This window comes from Carassius gibelio, chromosome B14 (genome assembly GCF_023724105.1).
Source record: "Carassius gibelio isolate Cgi1373 ecotype wild population from Czech Republic chromosome B14, carGib1.2-hapl.c, whole genome shotgun sequence".
Classification (NCBI taxonomy): domain Eukaryota; kingdom Metazoa; phylum Chordata; class Actinopteri; order Cypriniformes; family Cyprinidae; genus Carassius; species Carassius gibelio.
Window position 1 is genome coordinate 29123779 of NC_068409.1, and position 27662 is coordinate 29151440.

A 27662-nucleotide genomic window follows, 5' to 3' on the forward strand; every position below is an offset into this window, starting at 1 on the left:
GAAAGTTTAATGCAAAAGAAGATATCATCTTTTAAAAACTAATACAGATCATCTGATCAGCTCTAACAAACTGTTCAATTTATACACTTATTTTCACAAAGCAATGATAAGCATTATACATTGACGTGCGTATGGTTGCTGTGTTGTGTTGCTTTACAGAAGCAGTAGAATTTACAAACAACAGCATATCTAAAAGTATGAGGGGAAGTCGTGGCCTAGTGGTTAGAGAGTTTGACTCAACCCTAGGGTTGTGGGTTCGAATCTCGGGTACCATCTATACTGGGTACGTACATCCAGTGTTAGAGTATGCAGTCCCAGTTTGGCATAATTCCTTGACCACTGATCAAATTAAAAGGTTGGAAAGAGTGCAGAAACGAGTTTGTAAAATCATACTGGGACGAAGGTATGAAGGATATTCTGATGCCCTCTCTTTTCTTGGATTGAGTACACTAGCAGAGAGACGAGTCCAATTGAGCCTTGATTTTGCTAGGAAGCTATATAAGTCTAGCTTTAGAGATTGGCTACCACAACTCAGGGAGCAGCTGACTGGACGCCAGATGAGAAACTCTTCTAAACTGACAACCCCCAGATGCCGAACGGAACAATTCAGGAGATCACCTATTCCATATATGTGTAGACTTTTAAATGATTATGGATTTTAAATGGACTTCGCATACCTTTATTAAGTATTTTATTCTTCTTTTTCTTTTAATCTTGTATTTTAACTTGAGTAAATATGCTTTGACAATTCACTGTAACAGCAAAATAATTCAGTGTTCCCCTACGACAAACGTCTTTGGGTACCTGTAATGAAGCTGATAAAGTCAATAAACAAACAATAACGTAATGGGTAATACCACGACTTAGGTGCCCTTGAGCGAGGCATCGAACCCCCATCTGCTCCCTGGTTGTCGCAGCAAAAATGGCTGCCCACTGCTCTGGGTGAGTGTTCAATGCTCTGTGTGTGTGCCCTTTGGATGGGTTAAATTCAGAGCACGAATTCTGAGTATGGGTCACCATACTTGGCTGAATGTCAATAACAAACAAACAAACCATTAAGAGCCATGCTTGCACAGGTGCTGCGTGATCCTCTTCATATTCTCTATGTTATTCTAGTAATTAATATTCTCTGGCTCAGATTGATATGTCATTGTTTACCATACAACCAGAGCACTCCAGGCAGTTTAGCGAATCACAACACACCGAGCCAGCTAACCAATCTCAGCAAATCGCGTATTTGTGTGGGAAGGGCTTCATAATAACAGGAAATAAATCGAGGTGTTTCCATAGAGAGTAAAAGAAATGGACACAGCGACCCCATTGGAACTCAATTGAGACAAGTGAAGCCCATTTTTAGCGATTTTTAGCGCTTCCGTTTCTGACGCGCAGACTCAAACTAAGCTTGATGACATCAGCAACCTGTCTGACAGATGTAAATCTTCTAGTAGCTGTGCGTGCAAACTGCCATCGTTAATCTTGCAAAGACGGCGAGCTTTAGCAGGGAGTTATTTGGCATGAGTGAGCAGGAGTAAGTATTCTGATTAATTATTTTGTATAGTATTTTAAAATGTAACACCAGTACGCCATATTAAGTTAATGCATACTATTGCGAGCTTCCCCTCCTGTCTGTACAGTATATCTCTACTGTGCGACAGAGAGTCGAGTGGCTGTGACGCAATTGTTTTACAAAAACTGTTTATACGGGGCCATAATGTAACATAGAAGGTAATGGAGCCCTTTATACATTGTCGTGTATCTTTAGAAATAAATAATGAACAAATGGAGTCTTTAAACGCCTCAGATGTAAAGTTATTCGCTGTCAAAGTGACGCCAAAATGAATGGGAGTCAATGGGATGCTAACACAAGTGAAGTTCTGCTACAAGATGGCGGCACGCGGCCGACTTCACCTTCCAGTCGACTTCCTTCCCGCCTGGGTGTTTCTCAGAGAAGGGACAGATCGGTGTGAAATCAGGTATGTTATGTGAAATATAATACGTTTTTTTTTAAACCAATAAAACACCCCTTTAATGTTTTGTTTCTTCTGATATTTTCCTCTTTTTTTATCTGCCATCTTTCTATCTATAGTCTATTTACTATCCATCCTGTGCATCAAAAATAATTAAGCACTCTCTTTTATCATTACAAGACGCGCCCCTTACTGCTGATTGGCTGCAAGTGTGTTTAGGGACTCGGTCTGACTGACTCGGTCCGTCTTTCTTTTTGAAGAAGATTTTTTTAAATACACTACAGTTTAATTGTGCTCTAAAATTGACTGTAAAGGAGGCTTAGGATAATTTAAAAGTTTAAAATGTTATGAATAGTCCTATTTCAAAGGGGGAAAAATGTTTACTCTTATGTTTTACTTCTATGAATTTTAAAATGGTACGCTTTTCCCCGTTAGGCTACGTTTAAAAGACCTTCCTCAATAACTTGGTTATTGGTAAAATTATGAATACTGTTTAAACAACCTCAAGCCTGCTGATATTATTTTGTGACTAAAATAAAGAGGACAGAGCAACATAGGGGAGTAGGAGGAGGAGGATAGAGGAGATGAGAACCGGACACGTTGTGCTTTTCCGCCGTCTCCCAGCGGGAGTGTAATATCGTGGCTCCTGCGCGCTGACACGCGCACCTGGAAGTGCCGCTATGCTGCTCGCAGCACTGCACCAATTATAGCGCAACATCTCGCTCTGCCGTTACCATAGTAGCGCCGTGCTCCTGTTCCCCTGGAACGAATGAACCGTGGGGGAGCGAATATCTTATCAACCATCGCCCTGGTTACCGCGCTCTCTCTCAACACGCGCCCCGTCGCTTGAGTGAGAGGCCAGAGCAGGCGCCCTAGCTGCAAATGTGTGTGTTTTGGACAGAGCTGCAGACGTGAGCACAGAAGGGTCTGGGTGATGTTGATAAGACTGAAGGAGCCTTTGCAGCGTCCCTCACCCGCTCTGTGATCGTGGGCCATCATTTCAAATGTGCACATGCACCCTAAATTGCATGCTAAAGAATCTGATTTGCTGGGATATACAGATTTGATGTTGCATGTGGGGTAGGGCGGCGTTCAAATCGTTTCTGATGGCCGTACACCTGGAGGAGAACAAAACATGCTTGGCCCCCTCTCTACGCAACCCCCCACACACTGCGTTTGCTCTCTCCCCATGCGGCCCTCTGGCTCGCTCACTCTCATCGGATTGATGGCCACGAGGAGTGAGACAGACAGACGCGGCCTGCAGAGAGAAAAAAAGCTTTCACACTCTCATTCACTCCTACACCACGGACAAAAATATCACGCTCAGTTCACTGGTTTAACCCACCCACAACACAAACACACACTCACTCTCACACTCGGTTCAGTCAGAAGAAAATTATGAGTGCTCATTGATTTCACCTCACATGACTTCCTCCGTCCATGACTTTCTTTGTGAACGCAAACCCAAAATGAAACCAAAATATCAAATAAGCATGTTTCAAAGAGCATCATTACTGAAGCTCAAGTCAAGTTGTAATCATTCATTAAGTGGTTTTGACTTGAATTGACATATATTTTGACAACGACTATAGAAATGTTTGGTTTGCACCTTTTTATTAAATTGAGAACTGCCAAGACCTCAGAATGGTTGGCTTTGGACACATATACATGCATTCATTTACGCAGACCATTAATTTTGGCCCCATATGGCATGGGAACGGCGTGCTGTTGGATTTTGACTTGAAATCATTTTGGTATTGTGCATTTCACTCAATCTAGATCAGTATTGGGGCGAACCTGTTCAGTAGGATTCAAGCATGAAGAAGAAGGGAAAAAACACCAAAACGACAACTACATTTAAAAAAAAAAAAAAATCACTTATACATCTTGGTGTCCATGTTACGTGGATGCCCTTAAGCCCCTTTCACATGAATAGCGTCAATGCGTGTCTCAACAAAAGCATCTCGCGCTTTGACGCTCATGTGCAAAGCGTTACAGATAGCTTACAGAAGGGTGAATTTACATGGTTGCTGGGCAGAAAGAAACCAGAGAACCATTCACAATGAAAATGAAAGTGCTAACATGTTTGTAGGCTTCAAACAGAAAGGAAATCACTTGTCGAACAAGAGTTTATGAAAGTTTCCTCATAATGCTTTAGACAGATGTTGTGTCAAACAGCTCAAGGTGTCACAATGGGGTTTTGTCTGGTAATCCTTGTCTATATTATGAAAACTCAATGACAAATGGAGTTTAAGTTGAAACAGTATAAATTTTAAGCATCATAGAACAACAATTGTACATGTTCAATGATGCAAACCATGTGAAAAGGACTTAAAGGAGCACTGGAGATCAGGTCTTAGGGCAATTCAGCAATTAAACATTCTAATCGTAGAAATATTATCATTAAACATCAATAATTTCCTGAATTTTGGAGGTCCTGGTCTGCTGTCTCCCATCTGACCAATTCCAAGAGGCTACAAGAAAAAAGAGGCAGGTCTTACGCATAGCTGGTCTACATAGTGCAGTTCCATCAGCTTCGCCTTCCATCCAATATCAGCAGGCCTACAGCATTTAAAACAAATAAACAGAACATCAAACCCAAAAGGACCTTTCAGGCATGTCTGTAGTAAGGGATGCTACATTAGAGTGTTTTTAATGTTTATCTTTGTATCAAATATTGAGCAACTTGAAAACTTGAATGAAAAAAAAAAAACAACCCCCCCCAACCCCAACATAAAAAGGCAATCGTAACATTGAGGCAGTCGGTAAGAACCACTGTGCTAAATTACAATAGTGCTCCTTAATTATCACAAGCTTAAAAACAGAGCCTTGGGATTACATTCTCTAAACAAAATTACGGCATTTCTCCACACATGGACAAACAAAACCACTAAACACACAAATAAAAATGATTGTCCGTTTTCCATTTGGCGGTTAATAGTTCCAGAGCATCCAATAAAGGGCAAGATTCCGAAGTAGAACTCAGATGGTTCCAAAATGGAACACAGGAAAAAAGAAAAATGGAATGACATTCTGCCATTCACTGTTTATTTTTGGTTCAGGACATGTTCATTCTCAAATAGTGCTTTCATTCCACTCTTCATTTGTTTTATTTGTTTGTTTGCACCCAGTGTTTACAAGTGCCACAGCTTTCCTAGTGGGAGTGGCGTCGCTGTCCATTGGGAGTCCTTCATTATGGGATGGAAGTCATGGGAGGAGGGTCCAGCTGCCCTACGGAAACCATCGGAAAGGAGCTCCGGTTGGCAGCATCACCTTCTTGGAAAGACAGAGGAAGGAAACAAGAAAAGAAAACACTGTGAGTCATTGATAATATAACATAAACACAAACAATGGAGCAGTAAGAAAATGGGAAATGTCTCACTAAACTGGATTCTCAAGCCTCATCTCCAGACCTTTTTCATTTTACGTCTCAAATCCCTCTCTTTCTGCGTAGCCAGACTTGCTAAGACCGTTAAGGGCTGAAATACCGCAGTGGTGCAAATGGCAGATTTTTTCCCAGCTTGCTTTGGGACTGGGCAGGGGTAGTCTATGGCTGTGGGACTTTGGGAGAGTGGAGACAACGGCAGCGTTTCCTGGGAAGACGTCCAGAACGAAAGAACGAAGGACCGAGGGAGAAAAAGAGGGAGGGGAGCGTTCCCTTCATCATGAAGTAACATGCACAGGCAATGATTTCACCTTACATGACCTAGTCCCTCTCTCTGTTTCCCAAACACACGCTCTCACTCTCTCATTACTCTCTGACAGGGCTTTGGCGTTTGTATGCGCACACACACGCATCCAGACCCCCTTTTCCCTCATCGACCCCATAGACAAGCCAACACAGATGGGCTGTCGGCCCATGCACATGGCCAATCAGACAGAGCATGAGTGCATGGACAGCCATACACTCACACACAAACACTCACCAGATTAATTTAGAAGGCTATTTTTTAACCCATCATCTAATCTCTACATCACGTTCAAACACATAAACAATACACAAGAATGGCAGTAAGAATAGAGGATCAAGAGCACCATAAACTTTACACAGAATTTTTTTTAACTGGCAGAGACTAATACCGTTGATTTTAATCTATAAACAGCTCTGATTTCTGTTTTATTTACACTTTTTAACATAACAACTAAATCATTTCTGCAGTCATAATTATTGTTTATTTCAGATTTTTGATAATAATAATTAAACGACTATTGTAATACAAAATAAAACATCAACAGCAATAATAATAATAAAACAAATTATTATTATTATTATTTTAATGCAATTCTAATTATTTAAATTTATCAAGGGTTAGAGTTAGGGTTAGGTTAGGGTTATGGGTAGTTACTAGGGTGTTGCTGTGGAGTGCAAAGGACTTGCTAGCATTTTTATATGTTTTTCACTCTTCTCAAAAAGTCTTGATTTAAGACAACAGATATTTCTGTAGCACAAACAGTATGAGCAATATTAACAGTGATATGTGCTTTAGCAAACGCCACCAAAGTGTCCAAAGAGTATATGTATGTAAATGTAAACAGGTATATGTTGATATATTGTGTGTCTGCCTGTTTTTGTCTCTGTCACACAGACACCGACACACACGCTGTTCCTAAAATACTTTAGCCGTCCGGCTGTGAGACTGAGATTCCTCTACATGAGGAAGGGGTGGGGCCTGGCGGGCAATGTCTAAGGCCCCGCCCACTCAATCTCCTTCTGCTTCCAGCTATATCAGGGACTTTCCGAGATACTGGCTGCCACACGGACGCAGTGAGATGTGTCATCATGCACTCCACACACATCAACAAAATTTTCAAGCAATGGCATGCAAGTTAAGATCAATGGCCAGAAATCTAATGGAATTCACACAAAAAAACACGCCTAACCTGGCTCAAAACACATAAAAGTGCCCTATGTATGAAAACACATCTATCCATCCCAAACACACACATACACACAAACGTGCATCAAGAAGTCAATAGACCCCCGCACCACTGACTGTGACCTGTCAATAACGGCTCTTTAAACTCTATAAGTTCTCTATGCTTTATTCAACCAGACCAACCCCACTGTCAATAAAAAGCACACAATACACACACACACACACAGAAATATATGCAATTTTCTGCATTTGCTTTCTCCAGAATATTCATTTTTAGAACTAAAAAAACTGATTAAATGACATCATGAAATGTCATCTTAATGGTAGTGATGCTAATATGTGTTATTAGGGTAATTGCATTTACATTTATAAACTAGGCAGTTGCTTTTATCCAGTGCGATTTACATTGCATTCAAGACACACATGATAACAGTTCATGCATTCCCTGAGAATTGAACCAATGACCTTGATGTTGCTAGTGCCATGGTCTACTGTTAGAGCTACAAGAACTCAACACCAGCTAGTGACCAACCAGTACAGGAACTAGCAACATGCAGGGACAATCACTGAGCATGTAAACAGGGTTTTAGGCAAAAAGTATACACTACACGAGTATGCAAATGCATCACAAGCACACTGTCCCAAAGCACTTGCGCATAACACAGCATTCTAAAATGTGACACTGAGATTAAAGCTACACAGTATAACTTTTGGCCCTTCAGCAATTTGGAAGCACAAACCTACTAACTTACAGAGAAACATTATCTTGGTCATTATCTGAGTTGTGCTTCAGCTCTGCATGGATTAATCTGATGGGTTTGACGCTCCACTGTGCTCATGGTTACAGATGATCACCTTATCAGTATGGGAAAAATATAGGCCTATATATTCATATTCAGGCAAAATATATTGTCCATATAGGCAAACAAACCAAAATAGAAAATGGTTTAAAGAGATGGCAATGTTACTAACAAACATTGTTTTGTGAACCAAGTGCACAGCAATGTTGATTCATGTTTTATTACGGATATTATTGCTTTGACTTTCAGCTTGCAAACTCGTTTTGGTCCCGGATTCAACTTTGTTGTAGATTCAAGCTACTTCCACTGCATATAGTAGAAGCCTGAACTTATTTATTTATAAATTTGACAAAAAATAACCACAGGAGAATGACAAAAGTATGTCGTTTCCCAGGAAATCCATCCCAACGACTTGTAAAATATAAGTTAACAAAGTCTGATCATAGTGATTTAGTGCAAAGGTAAAACGGTTTTATTATGCTTACTAAATTTTGTTAAAGGGGTCATATGGAGCGATTTAAATTTGTCCTTTCTCTTTGGAGTGTTACAAGCTCTTGGTGCATAAAGAAGATCTGTAAAGTTGCAAAGTCTCAAATCCAAAGAGATATTCTTTATCAGAGTTAAGACTCTGCCACACACCCCTTAAATGGCTCATTCAAACACGCCCCCACATGTCTACGTCACTATGTGGAAATACTGTAAGTATGTTTTGTTATTAGTTTAAGTATTTACTCATGAATGTTCAAACGCAGACTCTTGCACGTTGAGTGTGTTTGTGTGTTTTACGGAGTAGCTTTAAAAATGCTTCTTTTTTTTCCCTGATTCCCATGTAAAAAAATAAATAAATCTGTATGAATGACCTCTTAAGAATTACCTATTAATAAACATTGGTCCAGTTTGACTAACTTTAAATTGTTTAGTGAGATTATCTTGAAACTGTTGCCAGCCATGACAGTAGTTGACCTGATAACTCACTACAGATTTATGTTAATGCTCTATTGCCCTTGTGGCAACATATTTGTTTTACATTATATATTACGAATTCTACAAAGAATGAAAACAGCTAGAAACATTTGTATGCACAAACTGCATGTTTTTTGAGGCTTAGACTTCATAGAGACCCATAAACACGAACACACACAAACTGAGCCCTCTAAGCTCTGGTGCACACCAATACCTCAATCTCTGCCTCCTCACTGCTGTAATTCTCAAAGAAACCTGGTCAGTGGTCAGTACATGCACTTAAACACAACCCCTCTCAAACACACGAAGTTCATAATGACATAAACCAGGCCTGTGTTTGCCTTATCCTGCAACGCTATACACACAAATAGACAAACACACACATGCGGTTCAGGGCCTCTGGAGGACAAGAAAGAGAGGGGTTCTGGGACACATTGACACCTGGCGCTCCAGATGACAGACGCAAAGGCCAGATGGACCATATGAGCTAGGCTGCCACACGCACACAGAGACGCACACATGCACATGCATGTACGTGAACATGCATAAAGACAAACTCATATTCACAAATAAAAACTGCCATGCGGCAAAAAACAGTCTCACAACATGTATGAAAGGCCCCACGTGTACATTTACAAATTATTTTTGTTAACGTTGCCTGAAACATTCAGAACAAGTTTGCAGCATTAAGTAAAAAACATGGTCGCATGCAACAATATCAGAACCTATTTAATATTTAGCATACAGAAATAAGGAGCAGGATTTTGAGCAAATTAGATTTCTCTCGTGGGCGGGGCCATTTAGTATATAGTATGTATACTAAGTACAGTTTCCTACAATACTACACCTATTAAAGTACAGATTATAGCATCCCACAATGCAATGTACTTGACCTTCTATATCAAGTGTGAAGGAACTTTTTTTTTAATCATAAATTTAATTAAAAAGACAAAATTACCTTTTTATTTCCAGTTATATGCAATGTGACAACTGTTTATCTTACTACTTTTTTAAAGGATTAGTTCACCCATATATTAAAATTATGTCATTAATGTCGAGAACGAGTCAATCTTTCGTTCGTTATCTGGTTCGCTCAGTGTTCATCTTCAGTTCTCTCTTCACAGCAGTTCAGTCAGTGTACTGTTTGAGTAAATGAATTACTTCGGGATATTGGTTTGTTTTAACTCAGAGGGAGTGTCAGCCACATTAAAAAAGTTAACAGCTTAAGTCATTAGTTGATTAATGCGTATTGGAGACGCGAACTGTTTAAAACTATTCAGTTCGATCTGGTGAACTGGTTCAAGAAGATCCGGTTACATCGAGTGATTTGTTCGCGAACCGGATATCACTACACTGCAGTAAACGCACTCACAACAGACCCGGAAGAGAAGACAATGCCGAATAAAGTCGTAGTTTTTGATATTTTTGGACCAAAATGTATTTTCAATGCTTCGAAATATTCTAACTGACCCTCTGATGTCACATGGACTACTTTGATGATGTTTTTATTAGCTTTCTGGACATGGACAGTATACCATACACACAGGGACTGAGAGCTCTCGGACTAAATTTAAAATATCTTAAACTGTGTCCCGAAGATGAATGGAGGTCTCACGGGTTTGGAACAACATGAGGGTGAGTTATTAATGACATAATTTTCCTTTTTGGACTAACCCTTTAACTGTTTATTGTGGAATAATGTCTACAGTTTTCAGTACACAGTTTTCAGTAAATAGTTTGATAGTTTTCCATTTCGAAATGTAATGCTAGAATGCTATTTCCAAAGTCAGCTTTATAAATGGCTTTGGAGTGTTCAAGTCCTCCTGGGAAATTTGTAATCATGATGTCAAGTGTGTTCAAATCACTTCGGTCACAGCAAGGCAGTGATCAATGTTTTTTGTTTGTTTGATTTATTATATATAAAAATTATATAAAAATGCATTACAATTAATTGTAATTAAAATGTATAATTAAAAAGGAATTTACCATTAATAAAGATGCTGCATACATTGTGTGAGACATGTTTTCTCACTGACATGTTCACTGAGTTTGTAAATACAATCTTTCTGACATGACTTGAAAGCACCATATTCTATTGTCTTGATATGTTGTGTAGCCCCGCCCACTATGACATCTCATTGGTCCAAAGTTCCACATTCAGTACTTTGAGTAAAGACAGAACACTTTAATGCTGGAAACTTGTGCGTTGTGCCTGGTTGGAACATGGTGTTATTTCAACATTTTATATTCATCACATTCATTCAAATTCATTAAATGTGATAGCTGAAACTCTGAATCATCTCATCATAGCAAACAGTGAAGGGGAACCTTAGCTGTGGAACAGCATGATGCCTTAACATTTTCCTTGCAAGAAAAAAATAAGCAACCAACTAGACCAATCTTACCATGACACCACTCTCACAAAGTTAGACCCTAACTAGCTTGCATCAGCACAGACTCAGAGCTAATTTTCCCACACCTGAACCTGCTTGTAAACAAGGCAGAAACATCTCAAGTTACGCTGCATGAGAGATGGGAAACTGCATTCAGCTTGCCATTCGTCAGGATGAGTAATGTTCCTATGCGAAAGATTTATGAAACACAAGCAGCATTAATTTCTATGTGGAATGTTTGTAAAAAGTAGGGCTTGTCAATTGATTAAACATTCTAATCAAATTAATTACAAAATACACTGATTAATTAACTGAATTAATCACAATATATGCTGAAAAATGTAAAGCCATTGTGGCAAACATAAAAGATTAAGAAGTCATGTACTGTACAGATCATAATGTTTTCTTTTTGAAGTCTCTTATTCTCAACAAGTCTGCTTTTTTTTTTAAAGGCAATATTGTGAATTATTGTCACAAAAAAATAAAAAAAAAATAAAAACTGCTTTCTACCTTAATATATTTTTTATGTAATTGATCCCAGTGATGCAAAGCTAAATTTTCAGCATCATTGCTGTAATCATTATTACTTAATATTTTTTGTGGAAAGAAATTATTAAAAAATGAAGCCTTTACTGTCACTTTAGATCAATTTAATGCATTCACGCTAAATATAGTTTTAATTTCTTCTAAAGAAGACCTCAAACATTTAAATAGTAGTGTACATTTTTCAGAAGGTAGAAAATACTTTCTTAAAGATTTGACATATGTGTCAGAGCTCATGATTTTTACAGTGTTTATAGTTTTATAGTCTTATTTTTCTTCTTTCATTTAACTGCACTAAAATAACACATTAAATTATAGTGAAATCTGTTATTTAAAAAAAATATATATATAAAAAACTTAAGTAAATCCATAATTTTCCATCCATTACGTAAAGGATTGCACTGAACACAAAACTGGTCCCAAAGCTGATAATTATTTAAAAAGAAATTTTCTCTTCTAGTATTTCACAACTTTTATTTTCAACTTTTGCTGCTTTTATCCACAGGATTAGTAGAGCAAACAGGAAACAATAAGGAGATGAGGGATGAGAATCAAGAAATTATGCAAACTTGCACCACCTGCATGAGCATCACAGCACAACAAATCAGAAGTGCAGCCTACTGATTTAGCACAAGTATTATGCTGTGGTGCCCATGCAGATGATGCTATCTTGCATCTGGCTAGCATTCAGTGATAATATTTATGAATTTACGATGCATTGCTCACCATCTTACCTCCAGCCCACCAGCAGGTTTCTTTTTGAGCTCTTCGCACTTGCGGAACTTGCAGATCTGATGGCCGGTTTTGCGGTTGCGGCAACTGCTGCATTGTTCGCAGTTAATCCTGCGTCGGCAGGGTGGACACAGGCCGCATCGCTTCCGCTTTTTCTTCCCGTTGGCACTGATGGCCGAGGAAATCTCGCTCTGTGTCTGCTGGTGTTCCGACGCGCCTGTCATGTGAGAGAGTGCCCCATCGGCGAGGAACACTCCTGCTGGCGTCATTATGAACAGCCCTGGGTGATATGGAAAACTCACACCCACTCCGCCATTGCCAAGCAACGGGAAGTCCATCACACTGCCCAGCGAATCAGAAGCCGAGACAGTCTCCATGTCCCCGCCCACACTGACACTGGATGGGTCACTGACAGGAAGCAGCATCCCCGCCCGTCGCAGGAGCTCAGCGGCCTGGGCAAGATGCAGGCCGCTCGGAGAGTCCAGAAGGCCGGAGACTAACGCACCCCGGTCCAGTTTGGCATACCCGATTTGTGACCTGTGCTGGCTGGCAGTAGGGTGAGCTTTGACTCCCGGTGCCACCATAGAGCTCTGGGCAAGTCTGTTAGCATTTGCGACACTGGCCACAGCAGCAGCTGAGCAGGTTGCAATGTACTGCGAAAGAGCTCGTGATCGCTTCAGGCTTTTGCTGAGTGGAGCGCTGATGATGCCGCTGCGGTTTCTCCTTTCCACCACCGGGGATGAGTCTTCGTCCCCGCAGCAGCTGTCCTGCGCCTCCTCTTCCTCTATTGCTCGACTTCCCTCCATGGACCCTCCGCTGGCAGACATGGGCCACGGCGTGAGGGGGAGGGAGAGGGAGATCAGGGAGCTGACAATGAACCAGAGATAGAGTTGCAAAGTTCCTACAAAGACCGAAGCCAAGATGAGATTGACGCGTACACAGCTGGAAAGTCAGACCACTGAAGCGGCGGTCCACACTAGTCAAGTCTCAAGAACATCTCACGGATCCGTTCACTAAGGCCTGAGAATCCTAGAAGGGAAGATAATGCACATAGAGGTTAAAGCCAGAGTGGTTTGAATAGATGTATGGTACATGCAAAGAGGAATAATTCTGAAATTACTGTTTTCTATTTTAATATATTTCAAAATGTTATTTGTTTCTGTGATGCAAAGCTGAAATGTCCATTCTCAGTGTTATACAGACATGATTCTGATTAGGTGCTCAATTATTATTTTTGTTAAATTGTTCTTAATGGGTCTTAATATTATCAGTGTTGAAAACTATTTTCCTGTATGTTTGTCTCTGAATCTTTTGATTAATAAAACATTCAAAAGATCTTGAAATACAAATCTTTTGTTATTTTTTTTTATCAACCACAAACTTTTGAAAGGTAGTTCATTAGTTTCCACAAAAATACTAAGCAGCAGCTGTTTTCAGAAATATTTCTTGATTATCAAATAAGCATATTATTTTCTGAAGGATCATGTGATACTGAAGACTGGAGTAATGATGCTGAAAATTCAGCTTTGCTATCACAGAATAAATATAATTTTAAAATATACTAAAATAGAAAACAATTCTTATGATTTGTAATAATATTTCAAAATATATCTGTTTTTACTGTATTCTTGATTAAATAAATTCAGCTTTGGTGAGCATAGGAGACCACTATAAAACTTTTTTTTTCTATATGGTTAGGGTTAAGATTAAGGTTTGATTTAGGGTTACTTACATGTAATTATGCATAATTTATTGTTATTTAATAATAAGTACATATAACGTTTAACAAGGACACCTTAAAATAAAGTGTTACGAAAAATTATTCCGAACTATTAATCAGTAGTGTACATCCAAACCTAAAGAACATGTATAACATATTACACCGACCTCACCCATCATCCGCAAAATGAATATCTGTGTGATTCCTCACGGTACAGCATCACACTTCATCCCTAACTGCTAAAAACCATTTTAACATATCTAATTCTTCCGACATAATCATGCCTATAAACAAATCCCATTTTATTTATTTATTGTTTTCCCCTGCTGAAATAAGCACAAGTTCAGGGTGACAAATAGTTTATTGCTCGCTGTGGCCTCATCTGACCCATTTTGATTCCTTAGCCAACATTTATGTTTCATACATAACATCTGTCCTAAATATCTGATTTAGTGACAATGAAACTTTGTTCGGTGTTCATCCAAGGAACTGAAACCGACTCTGATGCTCATGGCAAAAAAAGAGAGAAGATTTTGTGTGGATATTGAATTGGACGGTTTGAGTCTGTTAAATTGTTATATTTCATAACCTTTACGTGCAAAAGCCCGTTCCTTGTGACAGCAATTCCCCTTCAGTGAGAGACGTCTATCAGGGTCCACAGGCGGTCTGTTCTATCACGAAACCGGAATCGTGAGCTCAAGCGCAAAGCCCCTGGGGTGAGCCGACAGTGAAATCAGGATGTCTAGGTGCAAGCTCAGCCGCACTGACGCACGTACACACGCTCATCAACGACTTAACATTTCAATTAACTGACAAGCCACAGTAGATCATATTATTGGTAATAATTAGAGAGAAAAATAGTTTAGGTTGTGACTGACTGCCCATGAAGATTTGGTAACTGGCCATTCATTCATACTAACATGCATGCATGAATAAATAATGCATGTAAGGGAGAGTTGAGCTGGTTATCACACAGGGAAGTTGTCTCAGTAACTATAAGGTGTTAAATGTTGGTTTCAAATATCTAGTTAAATATATTTTCATAAAAAATGGGTTGGTGTAAATTGTCACGTTTTAAATGGTATAACTTATAGTCGTGTTGGCTAAACAATGGTTTAATACTGTTGAACATTTCCATTTTGATTTTTCACTAATTTTGGATTCATAATTGTTTTACTGTGTGACTTTTGTTATTTAATGGTAGATTTGATTGTGACAACCTACCCCATAGTGAGACAACAATACAGGAGCATGCTGTCACAATAATGATGATAATATCAGCTGACAACAGAGGAAACTTAGCTGGTTTTTTTTCTTCTTTTTTTTTTTTGTAATAAAGTTCTTGTCTATTCAAAAATAAACATATTCAACACATTGATAACTATCCCTGGTCATTCCGTTAGGCTATTTTTTGCTAATCTAAATAATAATAATAATAACAATTTCCAATAATTGGTTAATCATATTGTCTAAAGGTTAATTCAGTTACATTAAATAATATATCTGACCTGATTAAAACCATGTAAGGCAGGCTTTTACTGTAAGTTATCTGCCAAAACACTTTTACATAGCACTCTATCCGTTAGCAAAACACGACCATATCAATTACAATTACATCACATCCACATCAAGGAGTCACATCAAAACTTACTGGAGAGAGGTAGCCCTCACCTGCAGGTAAACCAGGACAAAAGCTGCATCTACTGAGGGTTTCAGTAAATTATTTACCCAGCTTACAGATAAATAAGTTCCTAGCAACAGTTAAAATGACCATTCAGCAATTTCCTGATGTCTAATGCATGTCAAACATACGAGGCTCACATGCACATGGAAATTGCTGTGTCCAGTATTGCGGCGAGCCAGAGGGACAATAGCGCAACGTAGAGAGGTCTGGACATCACCAGGGAACAATAGCCAAACCTGCACAAATAGCCCAACTGTGGCTAAACAAGATGACCTGCTTATCAAGATCTACATGTTCTGTCACACAATCACCCCAATTAAACCCTTCTCAGATCAATCCCAAACACAGAACTGGATTATTCAGGTTATATATTTAAAGAATATGAATGCAAATGCGCCACACACAAAAAAGTTTGCATGTTACTCATAATGGATTAATAATAAACAGCACATATAACTTGCATTCATACCTCTCTCCAAGAGGAATTCTGAATAATTCCGACGTTCCCGCTCGGTAAACCCATCATATTTTAATCCAGACAACAAATAAAAACAGAAAATGTCACAATATTATTTTTACAGCCGAACAACAAACAAACAAACAGGATACCCGTAAATGCAACTATTCCGTGCGCCTATTTGGTTACGCGTGGCAAAGTTGCACGAATGCATCTAATACATATGGGCAAATTGTCAAGCAGATGTAACGCCGATCATTTAGAAAGTAAAACAAAATCCCTTTTGTCTCATCTCGACCGATGTGTCTATGGTGACAGCGCGCGGTATGCGCCAACACGTCGCGTTGGTTAAGCACATTCCCTTGTTATTTCACTGCCAACTTATTCGTCTTGGCTGGGTGTCATCGTAACTTTGAACAGTCCTCAACAAAGTCTCATTGGCCTCTCTTTGATAAACATATGGTATCTGCATATTTGCAAACACAGGCGTCTTTTCATTCGCGCCGCTCGTGAGCCGAGGGGAGCGTTCCGACTGTCCGAGCGGTCCGGTGCTCTCACGCGCTGCGGAGATTTATATAAAAGAGAGAGAGAGAGAGAGAGAGAGAATAAAAGGTAAAAGAGGAAAACGATAGCTAATGCTCACCCGAAGTGAATTCTTCTCGTTGTTTCCTTCAATAAAGCCCAAACACCGGCAGATACACGCAGAACGCACTTTGTCCGAGAGCGAGCGCGTGCGCTCCTCCAGCCTCTCGCGTCTCTCTATCCCACCTCCACATCCTCGCGCCCGGAGAAGAACATGCAAACACATTTCATAGATTTTTGGAGCTTCACACAAAAACCGAAGTGGACTTTCCGTCGGGGAAAAAATAAATAAACCTTAAAGAGGTGTGGATGAGCGCGAGGGCTGTCTGCGGTGAGGCTGTCTGTCTCTCTGTGCACGTGAGAGCGGAATAATGAATGAAGTATAGTTTTGCGAGGGCTGGACACGCAGCCCAATGTTGACTCCATTCTTAATGGCTGTTAGCTGCGCTCGGGATTGATTTATTATATCAGAACTTTTCCACATTCACGCTTTCCAGGAACTTGGGGCTGATTGATATTTTAATATACAAAACACGGCTCCACCATTCACTCATTTGAAATATAACCCTGTTGGCTGCTCTGTTAATGAAAATAAAATGCAAATTGTAAATAATAAATGCACGTTCATAAAAACTAAATAATAATAACAACAATTATTATTGTTGTTGATGTACTTTTATAATTCTTTATTGTTTGTAGCATATTTATATACAAATTAATATTTAATCCATATTATTAATCATTTATGCATTAATTATTAAATCAACAAACAAATTAAATCAAACATTCGTTTTTCGTATTTTAATATAATTCATGTATTTTTATGAATGCGTTTAAAATCAACACTTTATTTTTCTTAGTTTTATTATATTAACTTTTTATTATCTGTTTTATAACTAATGAATTTCAAAGCAACTTAATGCAACTGAATTTTGTTTATATATGAATTATAATTTTAAATTAATTATATGAATAAATAATAGCTTAATTAATAGTTCATTTTTTAATGAATGTAATACGCCCATAAACTACCCCTAAAATACATTAATTTCAGTTTCTCTAACAGTCAGCGTACATAGAGTCATTAATTTCTGTGTAGAAATCAGAGGGACTGGACTCGTTACCAAAGTCGTCGTGTTTCTCCGTGTTTGGTGACTCCTCTGTGACCGAGGAGCCGTCGTGCTGTGGGTCCATTTGTCCGTCCGTCCAGTCGCTCGCAGACGCTCCTCCTGGTCGCTTGGAGTCCACTCCACCTCTTGTGAGCGTCCTGTGTGTCTGGCAGGCGGCCAGCTGAAGTGTGGGGAAGTGACACCGCCAGGGCGGCAGAAATTTTCCTCCGTTTCGGGCTTCTTCCCAGTCGCAGGCGGGCGAGCGTGCATTGGCTGGAAAGTGGAGCAGCTCGTCAGGGACGATCAATGCGGATCGATCAGCGCGGCGCTGCTGCTGGCTGCGGGTTTGAGGGGGCTGCGTGATACAGTCCTCCACAATTGCATTTACGGGAAAGTTTAGGCTCGGGTAAAGTGACACTATTTTACGGCTTTACTTCCCATCATGTTTTTTTTTCTTTCTTTTTCATTCATCTGTATTCACAAAAGGCTGAACTATAGCTACTCTAAGCGTATGCGGAAAAGTTTTCACTTACAAGACGTTGTGTAGGCTATACCATGGTAGTACTGTATGAACAGATTAATATACCATGGTTTTTAGACTACATGTCTCTTCAAGGCATTTCTAAATAGGCTACTTTTAATAAATACCACCGTAGTTTCCTAAAACATGGTCTCATATCATACTTATATTACTATATTAAAATACAATATTGTATGAAACACCAACAAAACAGTACCATGGTAATACCACTGTATTCTTGGAAGTATAATATAGCTGGTGGAACTCATACCATGGTACAGCCACAGTACTTTTTGTAAGGAATGGCACTCAAAATTATATATTTAAATGAATACCATGGTATTATTTCATAGCCCAAAAACATGGTACTTTGATAATTTGGTGTATACCACAGTACGTGAATATCATACACACTTGAAAGTACCTCAAATGTTTTATATAATTAATACATAAATTTTCATTATCATTTACAAATATAACTTATTATATATATATATATATATATATATATATATATATATATATATATATATATATATATATACAGTCTTGTTCAAAATAATAGCAGTACAATGTGACTAACCAGAATAATCAAGGTTTTTCGTATATTTTTTTTATTGCTACGTGGCAAACAAGTTACCAGTAGGTTCAGTAGATTCTCAGAAAACAAATGAGACCCAGCATTCATGATATGCACGCTCTTAAGGCTGTGCAATTGGGCAATTAGTTGAATTAGTTGAAAGGGGTGTGTTCAAAAAAATAGCAGTGTGGCATTCAATCACTGAGGTCATCAATTTTGTGAAGAAACAGGTGTGAATCAGGTGGCCCCTATTTAAGGATGAAGCCAACACTTGTTGAACATGCATTTGAAAGCTGAGGAAAATGGGTCGTTCAAGACATTGTTCAGAAGAACAGCGTACTTTGATTAAAAAGTTGATTAGAGAGGGGAAAACCTATAAAGAGGTGCAAAAAATGATAGGCTGTTCAGCTAAAATGATCTCCAATGCCTTAAAATGGAGAGCAAAACCAGAGAGACGTGGAAGAAAACAGAAGACAACCATCAAAATGGATAGAAGAATAACCAGAATGGCAAAGGCTCAGCCAATGATCACCTCCAGGATGATCAAAGACAGTCTGGAGTTACCTGTAAGTACTGTGACAGTTAGAAGACGTCTGTGTGAAGCTAATCTATTTTCAAGAATCCCCCGCAAAGTCCCTCTGTTAAAAAAAAGGCATGTGCAGAAGAGGTTACAATTTGCCAAAGAACACATCAACTGGCCTAAAGAGAAATGGAGGAACATTTTGTGGACTGATGTAAAATTGTTCTTTTTGGGTCCAAGGGCCACAGGCAGTTTGTGAGACGACCCCCAAACTCTGAATTCAAGCCACAGTACACAGTGAAGACAGTGAAGCATGGAGGTGCAAGCATCATGATATGGGCATGTTTCTCCTACTATGGTGTTGGGCCTATTTATCGCATACCAGGGATCATGGATCAGTTTGCATATGTTAAAATACTTGAAGAGGTCATGTTGCCCTATGCTGAAGAGGACATGCCCTTGAAATGGTTGTTTCAACAAGACAATGACCCAAAACACACTAGTAAACGGGCAAAGTCTTGGTTCCAAACCAACAAAATTAATGTTATGGAGTGGCCAGCCCAATCTCCAGACCTTAATCCAATTGAGAACTTGTGGGGTGATATCAAAAATGCTGTTTCTGAAGCAAAACCAAGAAATGTGAATGAATTGTGGAATGTTGTTAAAGAATCATGGAGTGGAATAACAGCTGAGAGGTGCCACAAGTTGGTTGACTCCATGCCACACAGATGTCAAGCAGTTTTAAAAAACTGTGGTCATACAACTAAATATTAGTTTAGTGATTCACAGGATTGCTAAATCCCAGAAAAAAAAAAAAAGTTTGTACGAAATAGTTTTGAGTTTGTACAGTCAAAGGTAGACACTGCTATTTTTTTGAAAACACCCCTTTCAACTAATTGCCCAATTGCACAGCCTTAAGAGCGTGCATATCATGAATGCTGGGTCTTGTTTGTTTTCTGACAATCTACTGAACCTACTGGTAACTTGTTTGCCACGTAGCAATAAAAAATATACTAAAAACCTTGATTATTCTGGTTCGTCACATTGTACTGCTATTATTTTGAACAAGACTGTATATATATACACACACACAGTGGGGCTCGAAAGTTTGGGAACCCCTTGCAGAATCTGTGAAAATATGAGTAATTTTCAAAAAATAAGAGAGATCATACTAAATGCATGTTATTTTTTATTTAGTACTGTCCTGAGTAAGATATTGTACATAAAATATTTTAACATTTATTCCACAAGACAAAAAAAAAATGCTGAAATTATTAAAATAGCCCTACTCAAAAGTTTGGGAACCCTTGGTTCTTATTCAATTCAATTCAAGTTTATTTGTATAGCGCTTTTTACAAAACAAATCGTTACAAAGCAACTTTACAGAAAATTATGTTTCTACAATATTTAGTAGTAGCTAGTAGTTTGTGCACATTTGACAGGATTTTAGAAAAACTAAAAAATAATAATAATACAAGACGTAGTCAGCTAGACGATGAACTATCAATATTATTAGTTAAGTTATTATATGATTAAGTCACACATTTAGGAATAATTGTTAGTTCTGTTTGTTCATTCAGGGTTAGCATCATCTGAGGTCCTCTGAGGGTCAGCATCATCTCTTCTCAGGTGTTCTGGATCCAGACTGGAGCTTGTGTAAATCCTAGTTACCACGGGATGTGAATCCCGTGGCAAAACATAGAAACAAAATACAGACATCATTAGCATAGCTGCTGATCCAACAAAGTAAAATTAGTTTAACCCAAGCTAATGAATAAAAATGCACCTTTGATCAGATGCAACTACACTCACAATTAAAAAGATACATTATTCGAATGCTTGGCGAAAGAGATGTGTTTTTAATCTAGATTTAAACAAAGAGAGTGTGTCTGAACCCCGAACATTATCAGGAAGGCTATTCCAGAGTTTGGGAGCCAAATGTGAGAAGGCTCTACCTCCTTTAGTGGACTTTGCTATCCTAGGAACTACCAAAAGTCCAGCGTTTTGTGACCTTAGGGTGCGTGATGGGTTGTAACGTGGTAGAAGGCTAGTTAGGTACGCAGGAGCTAAACCATTTAGGGCCTTATAGGTAAGTAATGATAATTTGTAACTGATGCGGAACTTAATAGGTAGCCAGTGCAGAGACTGTAAAATTGGGGTAATATGATCATATTTTCTTGACCTCGTAAGGACTCTCGCTGCTGCATTTTGGACGACCTGTAGCTTGTTTATTGAAGAAGCAGGACAACCACCTAGAAGTGCATTACAATAGTCCAGTCTAGAGGTCATGAATGCATGAACTAGCTTTTCTGCATCAGAAACAGATAACATGTTTCGTAGCTTGGCAATGTTTCTAAGATGGAAGAATGCAATTTTTGTAACATTGGAAATATGATTTTCAAAAGACAAATTGCTGTCTAATATAACACCCAGATTTCTGACTGTAGAGGAAGTTACAGTACATCCGTCTAGTTGCAGATTGTAATCTACAAGATTCTGTGTAGTGTTTTTTGGTCCAATAATTAATATCTCCGTCTTATCCGAATTTAATTGGAGAAAATTCTTTGTCATCCAATCTTTTACATTTTTAACACAATCTGTTAGCTTAGATAATTGGGAAGTTTCATCTGGTCTCGTTGATATATATAGCTGAGTATCATCAGCATAACAGTGGAAGCTAATTCCGTATTTTCTAATAATATTACCAAGGGGCAACATGTATATTGAAAATAGAAGGGGACCTAGGACGGATCCTTGTGGCACTCCATATTTTACTGATGATAAATGAGATGACTCCCCATTTAAGTAAACAAAATGGTAGCGATCGGACAGGTAGGATCTAAACCATCTTAGAGCCTGCCCTTGAATACCTGTATAGTTTTGTAATCGATCTATGAGTATGTCATGATCTATGGTGTCGAACGCAGCACTAAGATCAAGTAAGACTAGAAATGAGATGCAGCCTTGGTCTGACGCAAGGAGCAGGTCATTTGTAATTTTAACAAGTGCAGTTTCTGTGCTATGGTGGGGCCTAAAACCTGACTGAAATTCTTCATACAGATCATTTTTATGTGGGAAGGTGCTCAATTGAGCAGACACAACTTTTTCTAAAATTTTAGACATAAGTGGAAGATTTGAAATAGGCCTATAATTTGCCAGTACACTAGGATCTAGTTTTGGTTTCTTAATAAGAGGCTTGATAACCGCCAGCTTGAATGGTTTTGGGACGTGTCCTAAAGATAACGACGAGTTAATGATATTGAGAAGCGGTTCTTCGGCTACAGGTAACAGCTCTTTCAGTAATTTAGTGGGTACAGGATCTAATAAACATGTTGTTGGTTTAGATACAGTGATAAGTTTATTTAGCTCTTCCTGTCCTATGGTTGTAAAGCACTGCAGTTTATGTTTGGGTGCGATGGATGAAACTGAAGTGTTAGATGCTGTAGAATCTACATTCGCTATTGTATTTCTAATGTTATCTATTTTATCAGTGAAGAAATTCATAAAGTCATTACTATTTAACGTTGGTGGAATATTTGAATCAGGTGGCATCTGGTAATTTGTTAACTTAGCCACTGTGTTAAATAAAAACCTTGGATTGTTTTGGTTATTTTCAATGAGTTTGTGTATATGCTCTGCCCTAGCAGTTTTTAGAGCCTGTCTATAGCTGGACATACTGTTTTTCCATGCAATTCTAAAAACTTCTAAGTTAGTTTTTCTCCATTTGCGTTCAAGACTACGAGTTACTTTCTTGAGAGAGTGAGTATTACTGTTATACCATGGTACAGTACGTTTTTCTCTAACTTTTTTCAATTTGATTGGGGCAACAGCTTCTAATGTATTAGAGAAAATAGTGCCCATGTTGTCAGTAATTTTGTCTAATTCATGTGTATTTTTGGGTACAAATAGCAGTTGAGATAGATCAGGCAGGTTATTTGCGAATCTGTCTTTGGTGGCTGGAACAATAGTTCTGCCCAGACGGTATCGCTGCGACATATAGTTAATATCAGTTATACGCAGCATGCACGATACGAGGAAATGGTCTGTAATATCATCACTTTGAGGTACAATATCTATAGCAGTAAGATCGATGCCATGCGATATAATTAAATCTAGTGTATGATTAAAACGATGAGTGGGCCCGGTGACATTTTGCTTGACTCCAAAGGAGTTTATTAGGTCAGTAAACGCAAGTCCTAATGTATCATTTGTATTAGTACTGTGTGTGGTCACCTGATGATCCTCGACTGTCTTTCTGTTTTGTGATGGTTGTGCATGAGTCCCTTGTTTGTTCTGAACAGTTAAACTGAGCAGCGTTCTTCAGAAAAATCTTGAAGGTCCTGCAGATTCTGAACAGAACCCTACAACATACAGAACCATAACATTTTGCTATAAATTTGATTGCATCATATAATAATTGCTCTTCATAGTGTTCATATGATTGATTATGTATGTAAAAGATTTTTTCCCGTACATTTCTGCCATATGTACATTAACAGTCACCACTGAGAAGCTACTACTAAATATTGTAGAAACTAAATTTTCTGTAAAGTTGTTCTGTAATGATTTGTATTGTGAAAAGCGCTATACAAATAAACTTGAATTGAGATTTGTGCAATAATATTTATACATAAATATAAAATAGGATATATAAATAAAAATGATAAACTATAATACACTTATAATAATATTTTTAAACATAAATATCAATATTATAGGTTTTTTTTCTTTAGCATTTTGTACCAATCAGTGTGTAAGTGGACTATTCAGAGAACTATTCCCGGATGCTTGACTTGAGCCAGGTTTGTTTGTGAGCTCATTGATCAGACCTTTGGATCTTGAGTTGCATCATACCCTGAGTTCACCCTGCATGGAGGACGTTCCTGTAGTATTGAGCTGGTATATCACTGGAGCGTGACAAGACGTCCCTGCTATGTGACAGATAACAGATCGTCTCCAAACGAAGCCACATGATAGATCATTAAAATGGGCCAATAAATAAACAAACACTTGCCTATCCTTGCGGCCACATAATTCCCAGATAACTTTGAGACCTCAGCCCCCCTCCTCTCTCAGCTGGGGGGGATTGTGTGGTGGTGAGTGGGAAGAGGGGGGTGGATGAGGACGTTGGATTAACGTCACATGGTTCTCTCTGGCAGCCAGACACATGACCCGCTCCACAGGAGGGGATAAAACCCACTTGAAAGACGACGGCAAAGAGACCGAGGGAGAGGAGGGAAAAAAAAAGGGAGAAAGAAATGGAGCAAACGTCCGGTTTTCTCAGACGCTGAGGAATGCCATCAGCCTGCTTCTCGAACATAGAAATGCAGTAGACTCATTCCCCCATGAGATACTTTCCCTATTTCTTCTGCTCTCTCTGTTTTTCACTCCTCTGAGTTACCCGTGGTTTTGGGCACCATGTTGTCAGAGCTTCCTGTTTTTCAATGACTAACATCTCCAGCCCCCCATCCACATACTATTTCAAAAATATCTATTAGTCAATGAATAACTGTCAATGAAATTAGTCAATAATGAATTATTGGTCTCTCTTTCATAAGCAATTTATTTTTAAGAGATTTGTTTAGAAACTTTACTCGTCCCATGCCAGTTGTGCTTCAGAGATTAATTTTAACTAAAATTGTGCACGTATTTCAGGAGAGTTATGCTGGTATTTTTCTAAGCAATTAGACATGCAATTTTACCTAGCAGATGAAAAACGTGAACATTTTGTAGATTTGCATTGAAATAGGCACCTGCAAAAATATATCTCACTGATTACCATCCTTTGATAATCGTAACAGGTTTCTGTAATACGGCCATAGAACTGTCAAAATTCAAGACTTAAAGGCTGTTTTGACCATCTAGCAACACCCTAACAACCACCGATAACAAGCTTTCAACAACTTAGAACACTGTTTAACCCCATTTCAGTGCTTCAGGATCACTGTGCAGAGTTTTGTAGCAGTTTTTTTTTTAAAAAAAGGTCTTGAGATGCATTTATACATTTTAACAAGTCAAACATTGAGTGCCGCACGAGATGCAGTGGTCAAAAACATCCTTTTAACATTTTCATTGAAAAACACTTGGAAAAGTAGAGCACTGAAAACGAGAAAAGCTTTAAACTAGAAACTAACTTTAGCATCACGCTTTAATAATGCTGCATCATGCACAAAACACTGCAAAAACAACAAGTGCTATGGCCAAACAAATCCATCTAGTGCATGTTTTCATAGAAAACAAAAATATTAAAAAAATACTGCAGTGCAATACAAACATCCCCTTACACACCCAGAGGGATAGTTCACCCCAAAATGAAAATTCTGTCATTACAAACCCTAATTTCTTTCCAAACTCGTAGACCTTGGTTCCTGTATGTAGAACACACATGCGCTGCACCTTGTTTAAGAGCAGAGGAATGCGTCACTACTCTCGATGATGGCAGAGGAGAGTGATGCAGGAAGAGAAGAATTGTCAAATAAAGTCTCATTTTTGTTTTTTTTGCACGCAAAAAGTATTCTCGTAACTTATTAAATTACAGTTGAACCACAGATGTCACATGGACTAATTATGTTCTTACTACACTTTTGGATCAGATAGTTCAGAAAGCTCTCTAATGCTTAATTTGGAATTACATGAAGGTGAGTAATTAATGACAGGATTTTCAATTTTGTGGGAAATATCGCTTTAAGTCCTGGTCACATTAACAACAGTTTTGCTCTATTTTGCAGGCTAAAGAGCCCATACACATGGAGACGCATTTAGCCGTATGCATTAACATCTTTATTGTATCTGCGTCTGGACGCATCTGACATCACTATTTTTTTAAACCAGGCTTGGAGTGGATAAAACTGAAAAAGACATCATTGCCTTTTTAGAACAAAGAAAAAAAGATCGGAAAAGGCTTCGTGTGGATGAGTCAAGAAGGCCTTTAATCAATAGAGAAACATTGCTTACTCAATTGTCAATTATAAACCAGTCAGCTAAAATTTATGGGGAAATTTTGTGAATATGCATGTTAACATTTTTACAAATTTGAATGCAGTGCAAAATCTGAATGGGTGAAATGTTTTACTTGAAAACTGGGAGGCGTGCGACTGTCCTATAGACTGTCAAGTAAATAACACTGTCAAGGCCCAGAAAAGGATGAAAGACATTGTCATCAGTGGTTCAAACAGAATTTCATGAAGCAACTAGTATACTTTTTGTATACAAAGAAAATAATAATAACAACTTTATTCAACAATTCATCGCCCCCTATTTTTGTTTCTTCACATACAAATTGTATTCTCGTTCACTGCATAACGTTACGGTTGAATCACTGATGGCAGATGGACTCTTCTGATGATGCTTTTCATACTTTTTTGGACCTTGACACTGTTATTTATTTTGGCAGTCTCAAGCCTACAGGTTTTTATCCAAAATATCTTAAATTGTTTTCCGAAGACGAAAGAATCTTTTACAGGTTTGGAAGTGATTAATAACAAAAAAATAATTTTGGGGTGGAGTAAACCATTAAGCTGTTCACTGCTGACCAACAAAAAGCTGGTTGGTTTGAAAGTCACTTTTGTATAAAATGTGCTTCATACATCAATACAGTAACAATAGTGATTTAAAAAAAATAAATAAATAAACTAACCTGACCACACCTCTACACTGTAGAAAGTAAATGCACAGCACCTTTAAGCTACATAAAACAGCTAAATATAAAACATATCAACATAAACCCAATAAAATAACAGTTCGTGGGACTATATACTTTTAACAAATAACTATAAATATTTCAAAAACACAGTAGAACCTTTTAGTAAACGTGCAAGATTGGGGTATCCAGCATTTAAAAATCTATATATGACCTGACACTTCCTGCAGAGCCAAAGAGGTGACGCTGACTCAAAATCCCTTCAAAATAAACTCAAGCGCGTTGAACTGATACAGTGGCTCCATCTGGTGGCAGTAAGCGGAACTGCAGCAGGGCGATCTCTAATTTCCTGTGTTTCGCAGCAGTACAGGAAGTAGAACACATTATCTCCCACATCCTGTTTTAAAACGCTGGCTGTGAAAACCCTGCTTACTGAATATAGAGAGTGAAAACCCAATCCTGACAAAACGACACAAGAGTAAACCTTTCAAATTACATTTATTAAAATTGCACATCTTTATCATACAGCAAAATACACATGGCCTCTGAATTACACACCAGGATATGCCGTTTTTA

The 27662-nt window shown here is 38.4% G+C and overlaps 1 protein-coding gene across 7 annotated transcripts; it reads right to left on the bottom strand.

Moving 5' to 3' along the window:
- Window positions 1-3562: 3562 nt before the first annotated feature.
- LOC127971161 (CXXC-type zinc finger protein 5-like) lies at window positions 3563-27656 on the bottom strand. Of its 7 annotated transcripts, none has more exons than XM_052573995.1 (5): window positions 24302-27656; window positions 23681-23796; window positions 17843-18100; window positions 12278-13304; window positions 3563-5243 (listed from the first exon to the last, which is right to left on the bottom strand). In XM_052573995.1, the coding sequence occupies exons 4-5, from the start codon at window positions 13100-13102 to the stop codon at window positions 5199-5201; spliced, it is 870 nt and encodes a 289-aa protein (XP_052429955.1). In that variant the 5' UTR covers window positions 13103-13304; window positions 17843-18100; window positions 23681-23796; window positions 24302-27656; the 3' UTR covers window positions 3563-5198. The 7 variants fall into 7 exon arrangements, with proteins under 7 accessions (XP_052429955.1, XP_052429954.1, XP_052429956.1 ...); XM_052573994.1 differs by having other exon boundaries at window positions 24277-27656; XM_052573996.1 differs by lacking the exons at window positions 23681-23796; window positions 24302-27656 and having other exon boundaries at window positions 17843-18822.
- Window positions 27657-27662: the final 6 nt, after the last annotated feature.